Genomic DNA, 20,715 nt, shown 5'->3' on the forward strand with positions numbered 1-20,715 from the left:
TCGTTGAGCATAGCCAGCAATGGGGCCGTGAGATCTGTCATGTACTCTTTGTAAAATTCACTGGGCAACCCGTCTGCCCCCGGTGCTTTGCCCGTCGGCAACTCGCTAATGGTGTGTTCTATAGTTATGGGGGATTCCAGCCTGTTAGATCTCCCAAAGCTGGAAGCATAAGCGGCTATCTGTGAGAGTGCTTCTTCTAACTCAGACATCTGGCATTCCGAGGTCTCTGCATAAAGCTCTCTGTAGTAGTCGTAGAAGCATTTATTTATACCTTCCTGCATCCTACACATCTCCCCATCCTCCCCTACAATCGTATGGATCATGTCCCGTTGAGTTTCACTCTTGTATAGCCAGGCCAACAGTCTTATCTCCTTCAGCATGCTGTCTCTCGACATATTTCTTGTAACTCAGCATGCCCAGCCTATCCCAGTGTTCTAGGCATTCTTGTTGCAGGCGAGAGACCTCTTGGGCCCTTTCTTTAGACCTATCCCCGACCGTTCTATAGCTTCCAGTTTAGTTTCTGCTCTGTGTAGGTCTCTTCATATAGAAGTTTGCAATCCTTTTGTTTTAGCTATTGCTGTCCCTCTAATCACCACTTTGTAGGCTTCCCATAATGTGCCTGCTAATACCACACTACCTGTGTTACATTTGAGGTATTCTTTTATCCCATCTCTTAGATGTTCACGAAATACTGTGTCCCTAAGTGATTTGCCTCTAAGCCTCCATGTCGGGATCCTAACATGAGGGGCAATATATTGCCATGCGACCACTAAAGGGGCGTGATCCGAAAATACCCATGCATTATATTCAGCCCCCTTAAATTCTCCCATATTCTCTTCCTCTGTGAATACATAATCCAACCTAGTGTATAAATCCTTAGGAGCAGTGTAATGTGAGTATTCTCTGTCAAGCAGGTGTAGGATCCTCCATATATCGGACAATTGGAATGCGTGCTGCAATGTGTTCAAGGCTTTAGCCGTAGGGGCTGTGTGTATGAATTTATCATCTGATCTGTCCATCGTGGGGTTAATTGTACAGTTAAAATCTCTGCCCCCCCTCCCATATTAGTGTGCCGTCTCTGTATGGGCTGATTTTAGGATATAATAAACGGAAATAAGCTGCCGTGTCCTGTTTCCACGCGTACATTTTCTCTCTATCTCATCTTACTCATCTTCCAATTTCCAATCTCTTTCTAACTCTTCTTCTTATAACTCTCTATCACGGGTATCATTACAGCTCATACTTACCCATTAAATCACTGTCTCTAGGTATTCATGGAGTGTCCACCCTCTGATAAACAAATCAGATAACTATGAACACAGATTGTGAAACAACTGCTTCTTGGCTGTACAAAGTAAAACGATGCTCAGTAAAGTTCAGGTTATGGAACTATGATATCTCCATTATGTATTAACTTTTTGAAACAGTAAATTCTCTATAAATATACATGAGTTTCAGAAAATGTGGCTCTCCGTGTATGCCACGTCCATGTGTATAGTGTTTTACTTATATATTAGATCCCCTGTGTACATCAAAAACTCGCTCTTATATGTGATTCTTGAAGTATCTTCTGATGGTATCAATTACAAGCAGGACACACAGGAACCATGCCAGAGAGCCAGGGTTACAAAAGGTAAATGTGTCTTTATTTGTTACAGCTTCAGTAGGAAAGGTGAGATAATTATATCAATAGTATGCTGCCTCTACCCTTGTCTCTCTCCCTGCTAGTCCCCAACCGTCAGTCCTGAAACCCTCTCACTCACCACCTTCCATGCCTCACACAAACATTCCAAGTTCCACTCAGAGACCCACAGCTCTCATACCATGTGTAAATCAACCTGAGGCACTAGGATACAACACCATCCCCCTCCTTACAAAACCAAAGAAACTATCCAATGTGTATAAAGAAATGACCCTCGAGAAACTAAACACGTTTTGTCCTGGTCTGCGCCGAGGACCCTGGGACTGCCACCCCCAAGCACAATCTGCTCTCCCTGAGCAAGACCCCACTAACTATCCAAAACCAACATAACAAAAACCTTCCTCCTTCCGTAAGGTCCTGCCACACCCAAACCCTGAACCTCCCATGCCCAGGCACAACCTCCCCCCCAAGCAGGACACTACCGTCAACTGCAAAGCGAGCAAACTGCCTACATCCAATATCAATACAACACATGGAAACCAAATCGCCACTATACAACACCATCTCTCTCCACATAAAATAGATAGAAAAATTGATAGGACAGTGACTAACAATACAGAGATCACAAAAACATAACACAACCAAAAAAGACGTGGTGCACTAAAGGTGCACAGACACTACCGTGCAAAAACAGGAAAATTGTTGCACAAATGCGGAAAATATTAAAAGATAGCACTTGTTGAAATTTCCCAATTGAAAACTCCAAAACCACACACAAGATGAAACGATGTGGTGCATTGCAAAACTATGTTTGCAAAATATAGTCTAAACACACATAAAAGATGAACAAATAAAATTTGCAGTTCTAAACTCTCCAGAATTTTAGAATAACTCCTCTAAACAACTGCCAGTGGGATTCAAACTGTGTCTAAAATAGCAATCGGTATTCATCGTAGTAACGAGTGCAAGGGAAGGAGACGTTCGTGCTCGTCGGTACACAGCTGAACGCGTGACTCAGTAATTGAGGTGTGACAGCTAGGCGCGTTAAGACTCTTCAATAGAAGCGCGGGCAGCATTGGCGCTGTTCATTTCATATCACGCAGGTTCCTGCTCCTTGAGGAATGTGTTTAAACGTCTAACACGTAGATGTTCCCCTTCTCACCGCAATTGAACAGTATTTGTGTTGGCAAAACTGATATTGGGGTTTGCATATACTGAATGTGTTCATCTCTAAAGCAACCCAGATTTCGAGACACACTTCAACTTCCGTGAAAATTTTTTCCAACGTGTCTTTGATAATGTTGTACTATTGTGTATAGTGGGAGTCGTTTTGGATCCCCTGAAGAAGTTCTTATAATTGGTCATATGTTTTTTGAACGAAACATGTTGGGCATATAAGCACCCGAAAGTATAAGGGTGCGTGGTATATTTGTCAATTCAGTTGCCTACTGTCACCCTAGTAGCAGGTTTTAAATACAGGGTAGACAATCAATAGGTATGTGATTCATTACACACCTCCAAGAAACAAAGATTAGTGGTTGTTTGGAGTAGCTACTTACCAAAACGTTACTATACACTAGGGATATATTTTGGTGGGTTCTGTTTAGATTTGTATAGGCAGGAGTTATTTTGACTGTATAAGTGACACTTTGGCAGGTTGTTGTTGGTTTTTATCAGTTTTTTATTTCAAAACTGGTTTAAGTATGTATTATGTTTTTGTACTTGATGTTTTAGTAAAAGTGCACTATGTTTTACACTTTTTTACAATGTTTTTTTTATTCCATTTTATTGTATATTGTATTTGAATAAAATAGTATTTTTTACATCCATTCTTCAAAAAACCTCGGACTCGGTCCGGGAGTGGGCGGATAGGTTGAGCAGTATAAGGAGAGATGACGGCTGGTTCCTTCTTTGTTTAATATTGTCCAAGGCTTCCATAGGAGTGCAGAACAGACGTCTTTAAATCACTCTGCTAGTCTCTTGTTGTTGTTAGTTAAAATAGCAATCTCCCAAAACACCACACTCTCAAAATTGACCCCAAAAAACCTGTGTGCCACTCAAACAAAAACTTGATAATAAAATCAACTGGCGAGCTGACGAGCTACTTCCCCCTTTCAAAGCATCGCATGGCACCACACAAAAACCTACCAGGAGTGTGAAATCCACTCCCAAAAACATTAACCTCAACCGTGAGGAAAACAAATGTGCGATAACTTACAATGCACCAGTGTCTACAACATATGGGCCCCATGCTCTGGCAACTACGCCACTACTGTAAACCAAAAGGTTTAACTCCCTGGAACACTCACAATAAAGTGTCCTACCTGCTTAATGAATGGGTTCCTCCGAAGGTTTTCATTCTACAAATGGTAACCAAACCTGGCCATAGTGTAGAAACCAAAACCCATTATATGCATGCAACTCCACTACAAACGCGCCACACATGACACGTACACTACAACTACTCAATGTGCTACACTCACACACATAATTACTATACAAATACGACCTCCATACTCTTCTGTGCATCACACACACACTATTACATTCGCGCACACAAACACAACTCCCATTTCGCTGACCACAACACACACAAACAGTACACATAATATGCTCTATACATCTCTATCTACTGAGTTAATGATGTTCTGCACCACCAGCCATGGTGGTGATCAGTCACCATGCCGGGGCGCCCGTGAAATCAACAAAACATCTTAAGTGATTCCCATACTAGAAACTCTCCCCACATATAAAACTTTCCTGTGACGTTGCATATTTAATAAAAACATTTGTGACATTTCACTTTTAAACCTCTCCAAAAATCAGAAGTTCTTCTCCATAATTATGCGCCATGAAATAAAACATTTCATCATTTATACATTGTCAAAACTAAAACATGTGCAGTTTCTGTAGTATTCATACTGAAATATCTCCCGAAATTCATCATGTGCAGTCCCATGCATCAATACGCTCTTCAAATCTTCCTAATTCGCAATTCTTACTCATGGATATACAACGCCTGCTGCACACAAAATCATGCATACCAATTGTATTGAACTCCATATCTACATATGTCTCATGACATTCTCCGTACAACTGTTTCAATAGAGCAATCCAAAATTTAAACTAAATAGCACATGTTATTTTAAAATGTTAATCATAAAATCCATTTCTAAATATGAATTGCAGCAACTGTACTTCACATAATAAACCATCCACTGTGTAATAATTACAGTATAAGGACTGTCAATTGAGGGGGAAAAAATCACGCATGTTCTGCTGCCGCATTTCATTTCCATATAAAACTGCCAATATAAATCATTATTTCAGGGTTACAAAAGGTAAATGCTTCTTTATTTGTTACAGCTTCAGTAGGAAAGGTGAGATCATTATATCAATAGTATGCTGCCTCTACCCTTGGCTCTCTCCCTGCTAGTCCCTAATAGTCAATCCTGGAACCCTCTCACTCACCACCTCCCATGCCTCACACAAACATTCAGAGCTCCACTCACAGACCCACAGCTCTCATACCATATGTAAATCAACCTGAGGCACTAGGATACAACAATTCTCTCGATCTCTGCGAGGGACTTAGTAAGGGTTGTAATGTTACTTGCTCTGTCTTATAAAAATGTTCAATAAAACTGTTTAAACTCACATCCAGACATTCTATATTCATTTGGGTCCGAGCTGAATAAATCGAGTCTGAGTCAGAAATACTGATTGTCATGAAAGTATGCACTGTGTACAATATTTATGAGAACTACTCTTTTTAGGTTAGCAACTGATTTGCCCTCAAGCTTATACCCTATATGTCATACATGAAATAGTAATTCGCAGCTACTAACAGCTATAAGAAAACTTACCGTCTTAAAAGCTTGAAATGTCCAGAGCTTTTCAATCAAATGTTGAGCGGCAGAGACAGCATAGCTCGTCTTAGTCTGTATGGAGAGCACAGGTGTTTGGGAGGCGTAGTTCTGCAGGAACGAAACGTCCCTATTAGTTAACTGAGCTAATACATCGGAAACACTACAAATCCCAGCTTTACCGGGACATGGTATGTTTACTGGTATCATGGCAACAAGGAACGATTCCGAGCACTATGGTTGTTTGGGGTAATGTGCTGCTGTAAAGATGAACACTGTTTGAGGGTAACAGAACTTACAGAAGTTGTATTATATTTCATGTGTCTCTGACTCCCACTGAGCAGAAGATGTCTTCCTTAAAAAAAAATAAGCCTGTATTATGTTACACATGAAGTCCGCCCGTGCAAGTGGATGTAATGACAATTATTTGTACGGACACTTGTCGAATACGCACGCGCAAAGCTAAGGGGGCGGGGTTTGCTTTATTTCTGTTTGCACGATCATAACAGCATTCTCCGTGTTACAGCGTTTTCCTTATTTACGTTTGGTCGACAGGATTTCTACTGTTTAGAGGTATAGGTGCGTAATATAAACCAACCTATTATGGCTGCCAATTTGGCAGGTTAGTTTGGAAGGCAAATAGACATATAAAATGAAGGATGGAGCGGAAACTATCGAGCTATGGAGGAGTCTACAGGCATTAGGACAATAGTGCCGAAAGGGTTGTATCGCCAATGCTGACGAAATCCATTGTATATGTAACCGTGCTTAATACTGCGTAATGGTATTTTTACGTGCTTAGAAAAACTAAACTAAAAATGAATATACACATTTTGCTATTACTGGTTCTTTTTCATTCGATTAATTTTTACTACTTGTTAAAATTATCAACAAATATTGTTTTGCTTGTGTATGCGTGTGTAGAAAGAAAAAAACCGGCTTCCTCTACGAGAGATGCTCTAGTGTTAAGATGGAGTGTTTTGGTGGGTTAGCTGCTCTCGTCCTTCATTTGTGTCGCCAGTCAGGCCGCTTGGCAATGGCGTCCGTCGTTTCTTTTCATGCGGTGTAATGTTAGCTGGCTGCTGCAGCAGACCCAGAGTGGCTGTCAGTGGAGTCCTGGAGATACCGCAGCGACGCCCCCTCCCCCTTGACTCTGCCCGGATGCCCAGGAGAAACCCGAGGAGCTGGCTGGAGGGAAACATTTCACAGCTGATTTAACTCGGGAGACTCGAGGGCACAGGGGGTGAGCTCGGGCAGAGGAGGAAAGCACGGATCACAGAAGCAGGAGGCAGAGCGGGGCATGATGAACAGGTTCAGAAAGTGGCTCTACAAACCGAAGGTAAATGTCAACCCAGCTCGAACATCCTCTTTAGCACACGCGAGTGCGCGTTTTCTCCTACACCGTAATGTGACCCATACAAACGTAAGGGCTGCCTGTTGTATTATCCTGAGAATACGTGCTTGTTTAAGGGTGCTGTTTGTTATGGCAAGGTGTAAGGATTCTGTTCTGCATTTTCTGGAGTGGTGACATTTGGACCGCTACCTGGTGGTGCCTGGCACTGCTGGGCTTGCGGAGCATGAACCCCTTTTCAAGAAAAAAACACCCCTTCGTGATCACACCTTGCTGTATACTCATAACACCGCCTTCTCCCTTCAGTCCTCCACCCCTGCATACAGGCACATACAATTGGGGTTGTCTCGCTGGTGTTGATGGGGGAATAAAAAGGGATTAGGTGCCGTGTTCTTTTCGTTAAACGTATGGTAGAAAGTGGTAAGAAGCACGTTATTGGCAGGTGATGGTCCATACTTTATCAATAGGTATGGGATGGTTAGCCACATCGTGTTGCACTATGTATAACGAATTGACTGGACTATCCAGCTTTCAATCTTTTATCCATGAAAAGGTGTGTGATCAAAAGGTAAGGAACCCCCCCTTTTTGATTATCCCACACATTTTCTCTTGCAGTTGCTGGGTGCATGTAGGTACCCCACCTGGGTATTCGTGGGGATGCACTGTGGTGAACCTTTCATTTCCGAGCTCATTCCGTTCTGGGAATGAGATCACCTGCCTGAGTCACAGCAGAGCCTCCTTTGTTGTCCGCTCTGTGAGTTTCCTTTTCTGCCGCCATGCTTCGGGCCGCCGCAAGTTTACAAAGGAAGTATACATCGAGAGAGGTTATTTCCTATCTACAGAATTCTAAAATTCAAATTGAGTTTTGGCGTGGTTAGGAAGCCCAACTGAATCCTGGCTTTTGCTGTTTCTCCCCGAACGACTGTGGAAGGTGTTCAACAGTAATTTGTGGCAACTTGAGTTGGTTCTTTTTAAGAGAATGGGCTCTGTTCATAGCGGTACTTCTCACCGCCTGGTGCTAATCAGTGAAGTTCTCGAGTTCTTAAGATGCCGCGTTGGGGCTCAGGATTATATGATAGTCTTGTGGATGTATTCCTTTTGGTGTGTACACCTCCTTTTAAAAAAAATGTTATTCCTGAGCGACTGAGCGACAGGGGGTTATTTCATTGTGTTTTCAGTGCGGGTGATGAACAGGAAGACGCCCGTGCAACCAGAACCATACTTGTGGCATTTTAGGCCGACGTAATATGTATGTGTTAGCTTCAGTTCTGTTCCTTATTTTGGTCTTTCAATACTTTATTTCAGAATTTCATAGAAAAACAGATTTTTTTCATAATGACGTTATAGAAAGTCAAGATTCTATTAAAGATACAGAGGCAAAGGATTATGCTTCTCTCTCTTTACTAAAACTGGAGCAGTATTGAAAACATCAACAACCGTATAAAAAAATGACACATCAAAAATGACATTTCCCAGAGTCTTTCGTGTAGTCCATTTTTGGTATGTCCATAAAACCACGTGACTTTTTTTAGCCAATCACTTCACACTCTGTCCCATATCTTCCTCTTTCTTTCTGTCTCCAACTTTAACTTCTGCGCCCCAACCAGTAAACACTACATTAATCATTGACTTTCTGTTCCTTGTTATGTTCCTGTATTTTTCATTGTAGAATATCAAACATGCTCAGTCTAGCTGTGATAGGGTGGGGTAATCGTTATGTTAGGTAATCGTTATGTCTTTGCCTGGATCCGTGAAGGAGGGCAGGAGCCCCATGCTGTCTCAACATATAAAGGAACTAATCCTCCGCTATGCCCATCGCACATATGGTAAGCTACCCCTGAGAGCAGGGTGTTATCACCAGCAATAGTAAAAGCCAGTGCGTGGAATTCATCTGCCCTTTGCACCATTTGGTCAGACCTATGATATAGACCACAAGGAAGCTTCACAAGATGGTGGCGCTTGCCCTTTGCGCATGTTGATACCTGTTGCCTAGCAACATACGAACAGCTGATTGGCTGCAGCGTAGCTCTGCTCCTACATCCGTTTGCGCCAGGCAACGGGAGGCGACAGCCGGATCATCACCAAAGGATCCCATCGAAGGATAGTGAGCCTGTCTAAGCCGGTCGAGCTGAGAGCTGTGCCGTACCCCACCCCACTTTCTCTGTAAGTACACAACCTCGTTATAATCACCCTACCCATCCTGGGCTTACCTACCCACCATTCGAGCACCACATGCTCACCTCCTTGAGCCGCTGAGGCCACACCCTTAGCCCGAACCCCGCACTGTACAACATTCTCTGCTGACCTGCTCCGGCAGTACGGCTCGTCCGCTGCACCACAAACTAGAGTTCTACAAAGATTGACCCTCACTGATCCCCACTGCGATAATGTTGTAGCCTAGCAACCCACAGCATACCTGACACTATGCACAATGCTGCTCTCTGCCCACTGTGCCTCTTTGCCTATTAGACATTTTGCCTATTGCTGCCTTTTGCTTATTGTGCCTTAGAACTCTGACTGCTGCATTAAGCTCACTGTGCCTGTTTGCCTATCACTGCCTTTGCCTATTGTGCCTAGAACTTTGATTGCTACATTTAGCCCGTTTGCCAGTTATTGCCTTTTTTTAGTCTATTGCGCCCAGAATTCGGATTGCTGCATTTAGCCCACCCTGCCGTAACTAATGGTAACAACATCCCACTGTTTTGACCGCACTGCCCCTAGTCTGGTTACCACTGTAACTAACTGGCACTGCCAAAGCTTATAAAAGCCTCTACTCACTGGGAATTGACCTGAACTGTTCCTGCAGCACTGTTCCTAGATCATGTCGCCCACACTGCCATGCGCCCATGACATAACACCCACACCCTTCCTCCCTGCACTTCTCACAAATGCACCAAACCCACGTGCGACGACTGCCACATCAGCCCCCATCCTCATTCCTAGTCACACCACCAGACTGCCCAAGCCACTTCCGGAAGCACAAGCATTACACACCCCATACCCCTCTGAGAAGTCTAAGACTAGGTACCCGTTCTGCCCACCTCTCAGCCACTGCCAAAAAGTACCTATGAAAGCAACCTTACTACTCGCCCTTACTTACCATTAGTACCACCACTAATGTCGACCTCCCCACGAAAACCAAACTAGTGGACAACCCCGCTATCCAAATCCAATGTGCACTCATCAATAGATGCACTAGCCATCACAGAGACCTGGCTACATGAAGCCTCTGGACCTGCCATTTGTCAAACCCTACCACCACACTACATAATCTTTCGCCAAGATGGAACCTCTAGCAAAGGAGGAGGTGTCGCCCTAATCCTCAAGGAAACCCTCCACTCCAGACAAATAAACTGTTAAGGCAGACAACTTTGACGTTCTTTCCGTACAAATATCATTCTCTCCTAACGACACCATAACTTTACATGTACTTTACTGCCCTCCTCTTGACTTCCAAGCCAACATCACACACCTCCTAGGTGAAAACCTAAAAACCAACACAAGAGCCATTCTCCTAGGAGACCTAAATCTGGGATTCAAAGATTCTAAAGACGAGAAAGGCATAGCTCTCGCCAAAGCCCTCATGGAATTGGGCTTCTCCCAACTAGTTAACAACCCGAGCCACATCAAAGGTTGCATATTGGACTGGATAGCGGATCACAACTGTGATGCCGACATCGGCTCCAATGCTCCTTGCCCCTGGACCGACCACTGTTTTACCTCTTGTTTTGGACATGTGCTTATAAATGTTTGCTATTCCGTAGGTTGTCTCTGGGTTTTGCCTGGGCTTCTCATGGCTTTTCTCGAGGTTTATTTGTGCCAGCCTTCCTTATATGCGTGGGTCTTCGCAGGGACCCACTGATTCTGTCCAGGCTCCCCGCTCACTTTGTTGTGTCTCATTCTCTTGCTATCGAGGTTCTCCCTTAGTGGCTGTCCTCTTTCTTTATATCACCTGTTGTAGCACAAAGTAGTGGGGCTAACCAGTGCTGTAGTATCTTCTGCTGGCTGCCGAGCTATGGCCTTCTGGAATTGAGCATTACGCCGTCTGAGTGGGAGGTGGCAGACTTACTTGCTTCCCCCTTAACTTGCATCCCGTCTTCTTCGGTCGTTATTCCTGTGCCTCTGGCCTACTTGTGCTTGCAAAGTGGGGCCTGCTCCTTCTCCCCGAAGGAGCAACCTCCCGCTGTGTTCCTTTTGTGAGCTTGGTGCAAGGTGGCCCTTTGACCAGCCGCCTACTGGGTTCACCTTCGATTCAGCCCCCCTAGGATGTAGGTAAATGCATGCGAGGTTCGCGCCTCTGCAGCGAGGGATTCTATTCCCGCCGTATTCTGCTTGAGCACTTACTGCTGGGTGTGACGCTTGTTCAGCTGCTTCCTTGTCATACGCGGCAATCTCTCCCTGAGTGTTGGGTAGGGGCTCTGCCTCTCACCTGCTACCCCAAACACTGTGTGTGCACTCTTCTTCTCAGCAGTGTTTCTGTGCTTGCCGTTTGGCATGCACTGTTGTGAGCGGAGGCGGCTCGCCGCGGTCTGCACAGTCAGTGCGGCAGCTTTCCTGTCTGGTGCTCTGTGCCCCCGCTATTATTGCAGGTTCGGTCGCTGTGGCAGGGGGCTTCCTTTTCCTTTCTAGAGTGGTTGCGGGGGCTCTATTATTGCTTAATTGTACACTTTGTTGGCGGCCCTGTGGGGAGAGGCTCCTACACACGTCCTCTACCCTCGGCAGCCATCTTGATCCAGCATGATCATTTAGAGTAACGCTTTCACTGTCAGAATTACAGTATTTAAGATTTCAACAGTGGTAGTCTGAAAGCAACCCTATAAACTACCTCTTTTGAATTCTTAAATACTAACTTCACAGCTACCCGCAACTAATACAATTATCTTGGACTTTGTAAGCCACCCGACGGAAATTGCCCAAAATGTCGCCCTCACAATTGCGACGGTCGAAATGCCTGACTTAAAAAAAAAAATAATTCAAAGGGTGTATGGGATATTATAGTAACATGAGGGTTCCCGGGGGACGGTGAGTCTCCACCTGCATACCTATGTGGTTTAAGGGGGATTAATAACATTTCTTTTAAAAGTCGGCATTTTCGGCCGTCGCAATTATGTGGTCGCATTGTCCTAGTCGGAGACTACTGAAACCTTCATGATGAACTTATTTGACTTGCAGCAGTGACACTAAGGGATTGAAAAAGATTTAAAGGAAGGTTGTTTTGAGTGAGGGGCGGGGATTACAGATTGGAATTGTATTGGGAACTGCATGTCGCATATGGTGTGCTTGTTTGCTTGCAGCGCTGCTATTAAAGCTTGGATTGGCTTACTTCTCCCGAGATGGAGCCAAGCAATTGTTTTCCCATCAATTTTAGGACACTGACAGATCTTGATCTGATTATGTTTGTGACTGAACCAATTCTGTACTTCTCGTGACTCATTTAGACCTAGCAAACATCTTGATACCTCTACATACCGGATGCTTTCGAAAAGCGGGAGTTTTGAATACAATTTCCCCAGTGATTGCTCCACTGGACACCATGGCATTTATCCCTGTGAGGTGAATTTCACTGCTGTATTCTTGCAGTGACTGAACTGCTACAAGTGCTGTTCTGCTGATGAAGCAACATCAACACTGTTACCAGCGTCTTGATCACTAGCTGCAGTCCAGCGCAGTACTGCACCCACTGTCAGTGGGAGCAGAAGGTTCTACAAGGTTGAGGGTTTATTGTGCTGGTGCGCCAGGTTCTCTTATAGGTGTGTAGACCCTAGTATAATTAGGGCTTCTGGTTTTAAGTTATTTCAAAAAAGGTAGCAGGCGCTCCTCTCCAGAAAGAACATGATAACCTGTTCATTTTTTTTTTTCCTCTTTGAGATGAGTTTGCAGCACACGCTTTTTGATCCCTGTACCCTTCACAGATGAGAAATATCCATTTGCATATGTCTTTGTCCTACCCACATGCACAGTCCAGCAACGAAATGCTATGGCAATTCCCTGCTGAACAAGAGCACTAACAGCAACCCCATAGACGTGTTTCAGCCTTGTTGGGCCTCATTAGTGAGGTGGAGCTGTGACTCTCTGAGCACAATGAGCAGGGAGTCCACGTCTGGGTTACCTTGTCAGAAACCTGTCTGCTCTCCCATGTACCTCACGTGGTCAATGTGTCAATGATGTGGCGCCAAAACCACTTTCCAGTGGCTGTTTCTACGATTCAGGCATAGGTACAATCTGTGTCAAAAGAAAATGCTCAGTCTCCTGTTGATCACATAAGCATGTTATGTACTGGACTCTCGCCTCCTGTTGGGGAAGTGGTGTGCTGTTGAATTTGTGTACTGCGACGGCCTGGAATCACGCAACCCCAGCACTTAGGATGATATATAAGATGTCCCATTGCAGCATATCTCGTCTTTTCACGGTTCTTCACTGATGCTGTACTATGTGGAGATGGCATATCTGCCCCAGCAATATTACCTGCATAGTCTGTGAAAGGCATTGCAAGCCATGACAATGGACAAAAGTGTGAATCACTGTTAGCCGTGCAGTTACCAATGAAATGATATGGCATTTATAACGTGCCTATACACAAGTGTTTCAAGGCGCGACGAGGCAAGGGGGGGGAGACGAAGGGAGGACAAAAACAACGATCCTACTAGGCCAGGTGTCATTCAGATCGTGCAAGTGCATGGGAAGGGGGGAAAGGAAAAGTGCACAGGGGGAAGGTAGGGGAGAAGTGCAGTGCATGGGAAGTGGAATAAATATGACACTTAACAGCCAGCTAGTGGGAAGTGCAGACGTAAGTGCTAGTAGGGGGGGGACTGAAGGGGTACAGGAAACGGTCTCCAAGTGCAGGGGTTGCCAGGGAGGCCATGCAGGTGGGTAATTGACGGGGCCTGGGCCAGAGATCAAAAGGGTGGCCAGGTACCCAGTGCAATTTCGGTGAGGAATTCAGCAAGGGAGAGGAGGAGAGTAAGCAGAAGCAAAGAGGAAACGAATTAACTTTTATTTTCCATTTTAAATTTACAACTACAAATCACAGACTTCTAAGAATACAAATGACAGACTGGCATTCTCATGCATAGAACTGGAAAACTGGAGACCAAGTCAGGCTGCGCGTCGAGACCGTGAACATTGTCGATAGTTGTGATTTGCAGGGAAGGGAGAGTGCAGGAACGGTGCTGGTTGTCGCTGCACACTATTTATTTTTACACATTGGGTCATTTGGCCACTGAACGGTGGTTTTACTCAACCTGTAGCTATACACATGGTTTTGGTCTACAACTACCGCCATTTTGTAGACTGACTTGAGCTGATGGGAATTGTCGACCGTGGTCAGTTTGGTTATAGAAAACCCAGGCGAGCTGGAAAAAAAAATGTGGACCGTTTTTTTTGTGTGCTTCTTTTCCCCTTAGATGATCTTTAAAAAAACGCTCTGAACTTTAAAACTAGAATGTAAAATTCAGTAGCCCCACTCCGTGATCATTTTGTCCATAGGCTGCCTTCCCTAATGTTTTATTAACGTCAAGCGAATTGGCCCTGTTTGATTTCGGACCTTTGTGACCCCTGTCACTTGTGCTTACAGACCCACTCGCCGAATGGCAAGAGAACACACATTTACGTAGTCCACATGAATTTTATTAAAAGTGCATAATGAGGGTAATATTCGGTTGCTGTTTTGAGGCAGGTGTACTGTCCAGCAGTGGATGAGGAGCCTTCCCTGGCTAAGGGGAGGATCGTCTCTGGCCGTCTTAGAAGATGCAAATGTGACTTCTGGTGGCGCACTTCATTGAATAGTGGGCCACGGTGCTACCTCTTTACTTGAAGGACTCTCTGCCGCCTCCTTCCTTTTGGGTTTATGTGCTGCAAGGACCATTGTCATGTCGCACATCATGGAACTGCCTTCCTTTTTTCTGATTGAAGTGCTACGGTGCAATCGGAGTGCTTCCAGCTCGGCATGAATGTTATTTCAGTCTGCAAATTATACTTGATGGAACTCTGGGAACTCCTTTTTGAGAATGGGGGAGAAGAGCTTATGTTGAGCAGGGATATTAATGAAGCCCATTTGGCCCATGCAGGCAGATTTATAGTGGAGCAAGACCTAGAAGTCGCACAGCATGATCAGTATGCTTTTGAAAAACGTGCTTGTTGAAGTCTGTTTTTATCCATTGATAACCCCATTGGTCTATTCGGTTTTCCTTCATTCTAATGTCCTCCTTTACCTGTATTAATTCAATAAATTGAATTTGCAAAAACACCTAAATGGTTGTAATGGTGTGGGGAGAGGCATAGCTGAACGAAATCCAAGCAAAAGGGCAAATGAAAGGACGACACTAGAGATTTACTGCATTATTTTGGGAAATCATTGTTTGACTAATCACTTTACTGCTTCCCGGTAACCTAGTCCTGTGACCATAATTTAATTGATTTCGTTGTTAAAGAGCAAACTAGTCAGTTCGGGGTGTGCTTTTAACCCCCTCTCCCCACCCCGGGCCGAGAGCTCTAGCCCTTCGTTCACCTAAACTCTGGATATCAAGCAGGTTCATGCGTATGTACCTGAAAATAGTGAAACCTTGTGGACAAAACATGCCGGTGCAGGTCCTTTGACTCCTTTTGAATTGTGGGAATACATCAGATGACGAAATGATCAGTCATGTATTGGAGCTAATTTGGGCCCAATACACACCGGTGTGGTGTTGAGTTGTAGACATGTTAGTGTCAAGTACACTACTCCCTAAAGTGGGCAATTTTAAGCTTCCAGGATAGGCGTGCGCAAATGTTTAAATGGTGTAGTATTGGTCACATATTAGATGTGCCTCGATCTGGTATATATCCTTCTGGGGTTTCTAAACTGAGAACACGGTTTGGTTTCTCTGGTCATGCTTGATGGACTCCTCCCCTGCCCTAAAGGCCTTGCAATCTGCCTGTTATCCTTCTGATATGCAATATTACAATTTAGGACGTTTTAAATGACTTTTCTTTTTTTTGCAAATTAAAAATTGAGTTTATTTTGCCTTTTTCCTGAGACTAATTTGTTCAACAATTGCTCCTTAGCAGTCCGTACCTGCATGTATTGTCAGGAAGCAATCCGGATTTTACTACTGTGTGCAAACTTTAAGGAGGCTGCAGATGGCATGACCTAATTGTCTTTTTGACATGAAAATAGAACGGTTCGAGAATATGGCTTTCATGCCCTGTTGCTGGGGCGACATGGCAGGTAACTGCTTGCCAGCCCAAACTATGGCAGACCCGAGTGAAACGAGGGGCTTGAGGGGTGTTTCGTTATGGCAATGTCCACCCCCCCCAGTCAGGGCGTGAACGTCGTTGGCGCTTGAGGGCTCTTCTGGGGTGCCAATGTCTGTCTTTTCTTTCCACTGGAGATTGCCATTGCTTATGGGATCAAATCTAGGAAGGAAACAAAAGAAGGCCACCACCATAGGGGTGGGGGGGGAGAAGACAAAGTCCCTTTACATTTGTATGGTGGTTACCGGAGCGGGAGGAGTTGTGGGCTAGGGGCTCCTGCAGGTAAGTGTGGAGGGGGTGGAGAAGAGGTTTGGAAGGGGTGGAGAGGCAACAGGGAGACTCTCCCTGTTGCCTCCCCACATAAAATAAAAATGGCACCACTCGTCGAAAGGCCTCTGGTGGCTGGAACAGCATGCAAGAGGGAATGGGGAGGAGGGGGAGATGGCGGAGGTGGCCGCCGCCGTACGGGAAAGGGACAAAGTCTTGTTTCCATTTCTATGGTGGCCATCTGGATCGGAAGGAATGCAGGGACTGGAGCTCAAAGCTCCAGTCTCGCAGGTAAGTTGGGAGGGTTATTGGGGAAGTGATTTGGTTGGTGGGGGCTCCCTGATTTTCTCCCCACATAAAAGAAATTGCGCCACCCGGGCAAGGGTCTCTGGTGCTGGCACAACAGAGAATGTATTTTCTTGCATGCTGTTCCAGCCACCTTATTAGCTAATGGCCCTTCTCTGGGTACGAATACAATCTCGCTACTGTTTTGTGTATGCTACGACATGCATACACTTATCACAACAAGACATCAGCCTGGTTCTCTGGTACGTATAGCACTCCATCTCAATTGAAAAGAGCCATATCCCTCCAGGAGCAAAGCAACCCACCCACATACATCTGCAAAAAATACACTACTTCATAATGCAAATCATCTCTGCCATTAGAATGACGTTTAGTCCCACAATACGTTCTGTCCAGTTGGGCACATAATCGGACTCCTTTACCCTCCTGACAGTCTATCACAGCACCCATCCACTTACCAGATCCCCATGGGTTGTGCTGGCTAAAAGGTACACACGCGTTCTAAACATCCTCCTTTTGATTCTCGTACTTCGGTTCTCCAAGGGTGTTCACCCAACAATGCTTGGAGGCCATACCAATAGCATTAGGGTATACGCAATGCCTAATCTTATCTGGGGTTTTTAAGTGCCAGCACTGCGTGCAGGAGTTTGTCTTCAATACTTCTGTATAGTTAATGGTTTCAATACTTCCTTTATAGTTAATGGTTGATCTTGCTACTGAAATGCCAATAGGGATTCAAATTGCGGCTAATTGCAGTAGTGTTTTATATAATATCCCCAACTGCACTGCACCCTCTTCCCATCTCAACAGCAGTTTGTTGAATTTCATACTATACTGGAGGCCTTTCCTGTTTTAAAGGGCATCCCTACAGTTCACACGCAGACCTCCAGCTACAGGACGTAGTATGTTTAGAAAGCCTATACAGTCCTCCACTACCAGCATAATAATGCCGTGTCGAGAACCTATGCATTTGAATATATAATAAAAAGGTAGTGATGTGTTTTTTTTGTGTGTTTTTAAAATAAAAAAAAGAAATGCGCTGTGCTTTCCAATCAGAAATGTGCTACAAAGGCTACTTTGAATAGTACATGCAGCCTTATCTGTGAATTGTCCTTTTCAGAAAATGTGAAGTGAGACTGTACATTTATGGTACAGCAGTTGCAATTGTACGCAGCGTGTGACCATGGTTCCCTTTTTAGGTTTGAATGTTAGGAGGCAGTTAAGCACCAGATAAAAGCCAAAAAAGTTGCATTGGCGTACAGATCGTAGCGAGATAGGACTGACAGCTTATGTGTGTTTGTGTTTTACTCACCAATTCATGGCCTTTAGCATTGCTAATGCCTATGACCATTCACAGTTTATACACGTCCTCTTGGGATCTATTTGAACTAGCTCTGTCAAGCAGTAACATCAAACTGTGTGCTGTAAAGGCCTGCAAGTGCTATTTCTGAGTAATCATCTGGGAGTTGATGGCTTAATTTCAGGTGTAAATGTGCTGTAATAAAAAATGTTTAACCAAGTGTACCTTCAGCCACTATATAAATACTAAAGTCTTGTTAAAAACCAGCATTGGCAAAACCAACATGTTTGTTTTCTACTTAGTGATTAGGTGGGCATTTGCAAGGCTCTGCTATCATATGCCCGAGCACTCGCAGCATTTTCTAGCTGTTGCCATCTTATGCCCAGGTAGTACCATTTCTGGCAGTGCTAGGTGCATGCCTACACAAAAACCAAAACAGTTTGCTTTGCCAATGCTTGTTGCATATGGCATTGGATTGGAGGATGTGGGTGGTTGTGAAGACTGATTCTTTAAAATGAAGACGTAGACAGTATATGATGCCATGATTTTGGTGGTAGGGGAAGAGTGGGGGGACAGACATCTGAATATAAGGCTGCAAGATGCCATTGGTGATTGAAGTGCGAGTGGGTGTCGGTGGCATGGAGCCAACAGTCAACCCAAGGTACTTGAATGAATTTAAATACAATCATTCTAAAAGCTGTTCCCTGATGCAGCTTGAGGCCAACTTTCTTATGTATGGAGTGTGGAATGTGAAGTGAAGCTTGAGAGCTAGAACAGAGGGCAGGCGCTCACTTGTTTTTTAATAAGTGAGGCGAGCTAGTCTAGCTTGCTGGGGACAAGATCATTTATTGGTCTCTGGCCGGTTGGTGACAGATTTGGACAGATATTGAGCAGGGGTGCTAGATGTAACTGACACATGGGTGCATGGCCGGTTCATCTTATATGTACATCTCAAAGCTTCAGGAAGGCAAATGTTAAATAAAAACAGTGTAGTGAGACGTGCCTCTGAGGAGCTCCGGAGCGATCCTGACAGGATCCGACAAAACTAGCATAAATTGGTTCCAGAAGACCGCCAACGTCTCCCCACAGAGACCGGAACACCTGCTGCCCACTCGGCGAAGCCCCCGTAGAGAATCGGGCGGTGGAAAGGAAGATAGACCGCCGGAGAGGAATTGTCCTGCAAAATCAAAATGGCAGACGTGCAAGCTGTGGGAGGACCCCGGCTGCGTAATACAAAGTGAGCCGTAGAATCTACACGATCGGCGAGAAGGACACCGGCCGCGCATAACGCAGAAACCAGTGCAGGGAAGACCCAAGAACTCAGACGGGGACTGCAGCGCACAGCCTTCAGAGAGCCTGAGTCAACCCCATGACGCGGAGACCCGTGCGACTGGAGGAAATGGGACGTCGAAGCGGGGCAGACGCGAAGGCATAGACGGGGACTGCAGTACACAGCCTACGGGGAGTCTGAGTCAACCCCGCAACGCGGAGACCAGCGCCGCCGGAGGAAGGACGGCAAAACAGGGCAGACCCAAGGACACAGACGGGTACCGAAACGTACAGTCTCTGGAGGGCCGGTGTCCACCCCGCCCGCAAAGCCCAGCGATGGGGGGGGTCAGAGGCACACGGATCCGCACCACAGAGAATGCGGACACTGGAGGTGAGGCTGGAGGAGAGAGAACCCATGTAATATAAATATTGATGCCGAACCCACTGCACACACAGCCGGCGAACACCGACATATGGGTGAATCTACCCCCCTGATACGCGGAGGGGACTCCCGAGCGCTCGCACGCAACGCAGGCAGCACGAAGATCCTTGTTTCCAGCTACATACCTGGAAGGGAACATGCAGCAGTCACAGGAAAGGCCCGAGCCCGAGGCGACATCAGACAACAAAAAGCGCCAGGGCCACAGTGCGGGCCAGGGGGGGAAAAGAAGAGAGGAACAAGGAGGGTAAACAAGGGGCAGACCCCCACTGGCCTAAGGAGGCGACGCAGAGAGGGCCAGGACAAAAGAATCCGCAGGCCCCAACCTGCAAATAGCAATAGAAGCCAGAGTGGGCAAGGAGACTGAGGCGAAAGGAGGACATACGCAGGGATAAAAACCCCCTCGAAGACCCGGGCAACGAGGGCATCAAGGATAGGAAGGTCCAATACAGAGATGCTACATATACCTGCCAGAAACGTGTAACAACCTTATCACAAGGTGAGAGGTGCCCGAGAAACATACGCCTGAGAGTCCTGCAAACACTGAGGAGTAGGGAGAACAGTGCAGAGGAAGAAACGGAGGCCACGGCAAGTGGTGCACAGCCAAGATCGATATTGGCAACACAGGCCAAGGACAGTACCCCCGCGATGCCAAACAAGAAAACAGAAGCGAAAACAAAGCAAGTAAGCGTGGAAACCTTTTACTAAGGCATCTGGACACAGTCATCTGCGGCTGCTGCCTTGTCTGCTGGCGCTAACACTTCACACCAAGAGGAAACTGCTAACGAAGGCCCGATACTGGAGGCAATTGCCTCCATGAAAGCATCCCTCGAAAACGAGATGGACACAGCAATAGGGGCTCTGAAAGCATCTCTAGAAAATAAATTGGATACAGTAATGGTAGTCGTGGGCCTCCTCCGCCAGGACGCAAGGAACTTAACAGAGAGTGATGGCGATGGAACAGCAGGTACAGCAAAACACGGCAGGGGTTCCTGTAACGCAGGCACAGATGTCGGAGGTATTACAGATAGTCAAGGTTCTGGA

General features: G+C 45.5%; 2 protein-coding genes across 4 annotated transcripts in view; one reads left to right on the forward strand and one right to left on the reverse strand.

The window, feature by feature from the left end:
• Nucleotides 1-5,807, reverse strand: part of CFAP99 (cilia and flagella associated protein 99) — a 947,596-nt gene extending 941,789 nt beyond the window's left edge. The window contains exon 1 of the mRNA XM_069632119.1: nt 5,509-5,807. The gene's annotated coding sequence lies outside the window, so the exon portion shown is untranslated. The remainder of the gene's footprint in view (nt 1-5,508) is intronic.
• Nucleotides 5,808-6,563: 756 nt separating this feature from the next.
• The window catches only part of ZFYVE28 (zinc finger FYVE-type containing 28), an 881,464-nt gene continuing 867,312 nt past the window's right edge, over nt 6,564-20,715 (forward strand). For all 3 annotated transcript variants that reach the window (XM_069632121.1, XM_069632123.1, XM_069632122.1), the window contains exon 1: nt 6,564-6,847. In XM_069632121.1, the coding sequence (XP_069488222.1) occupies nt 6,809-6,847 (39 nt within the window). In that variant the 5' untranslated portion in view covers nt 6,564-6,808. The remainder of the gene's footprint in view (nt 6,848-20,715) is intronic.

Source organism: Ambystoma mexicanum, chromosome 6q, assembly GCF_040938575.1.
Source record: "Ambystoma mexicanum isolate Mex_15411 chromosome 6q, UKY_AmexF1_1, whole genome shotgun sequence".
Lineage (NCBI taxonomy): Eukaryota > Metazoa > Chordata > Amphibia > Caudata > Ambystomatidae > Ambystoma > Ambystoma mexicanum.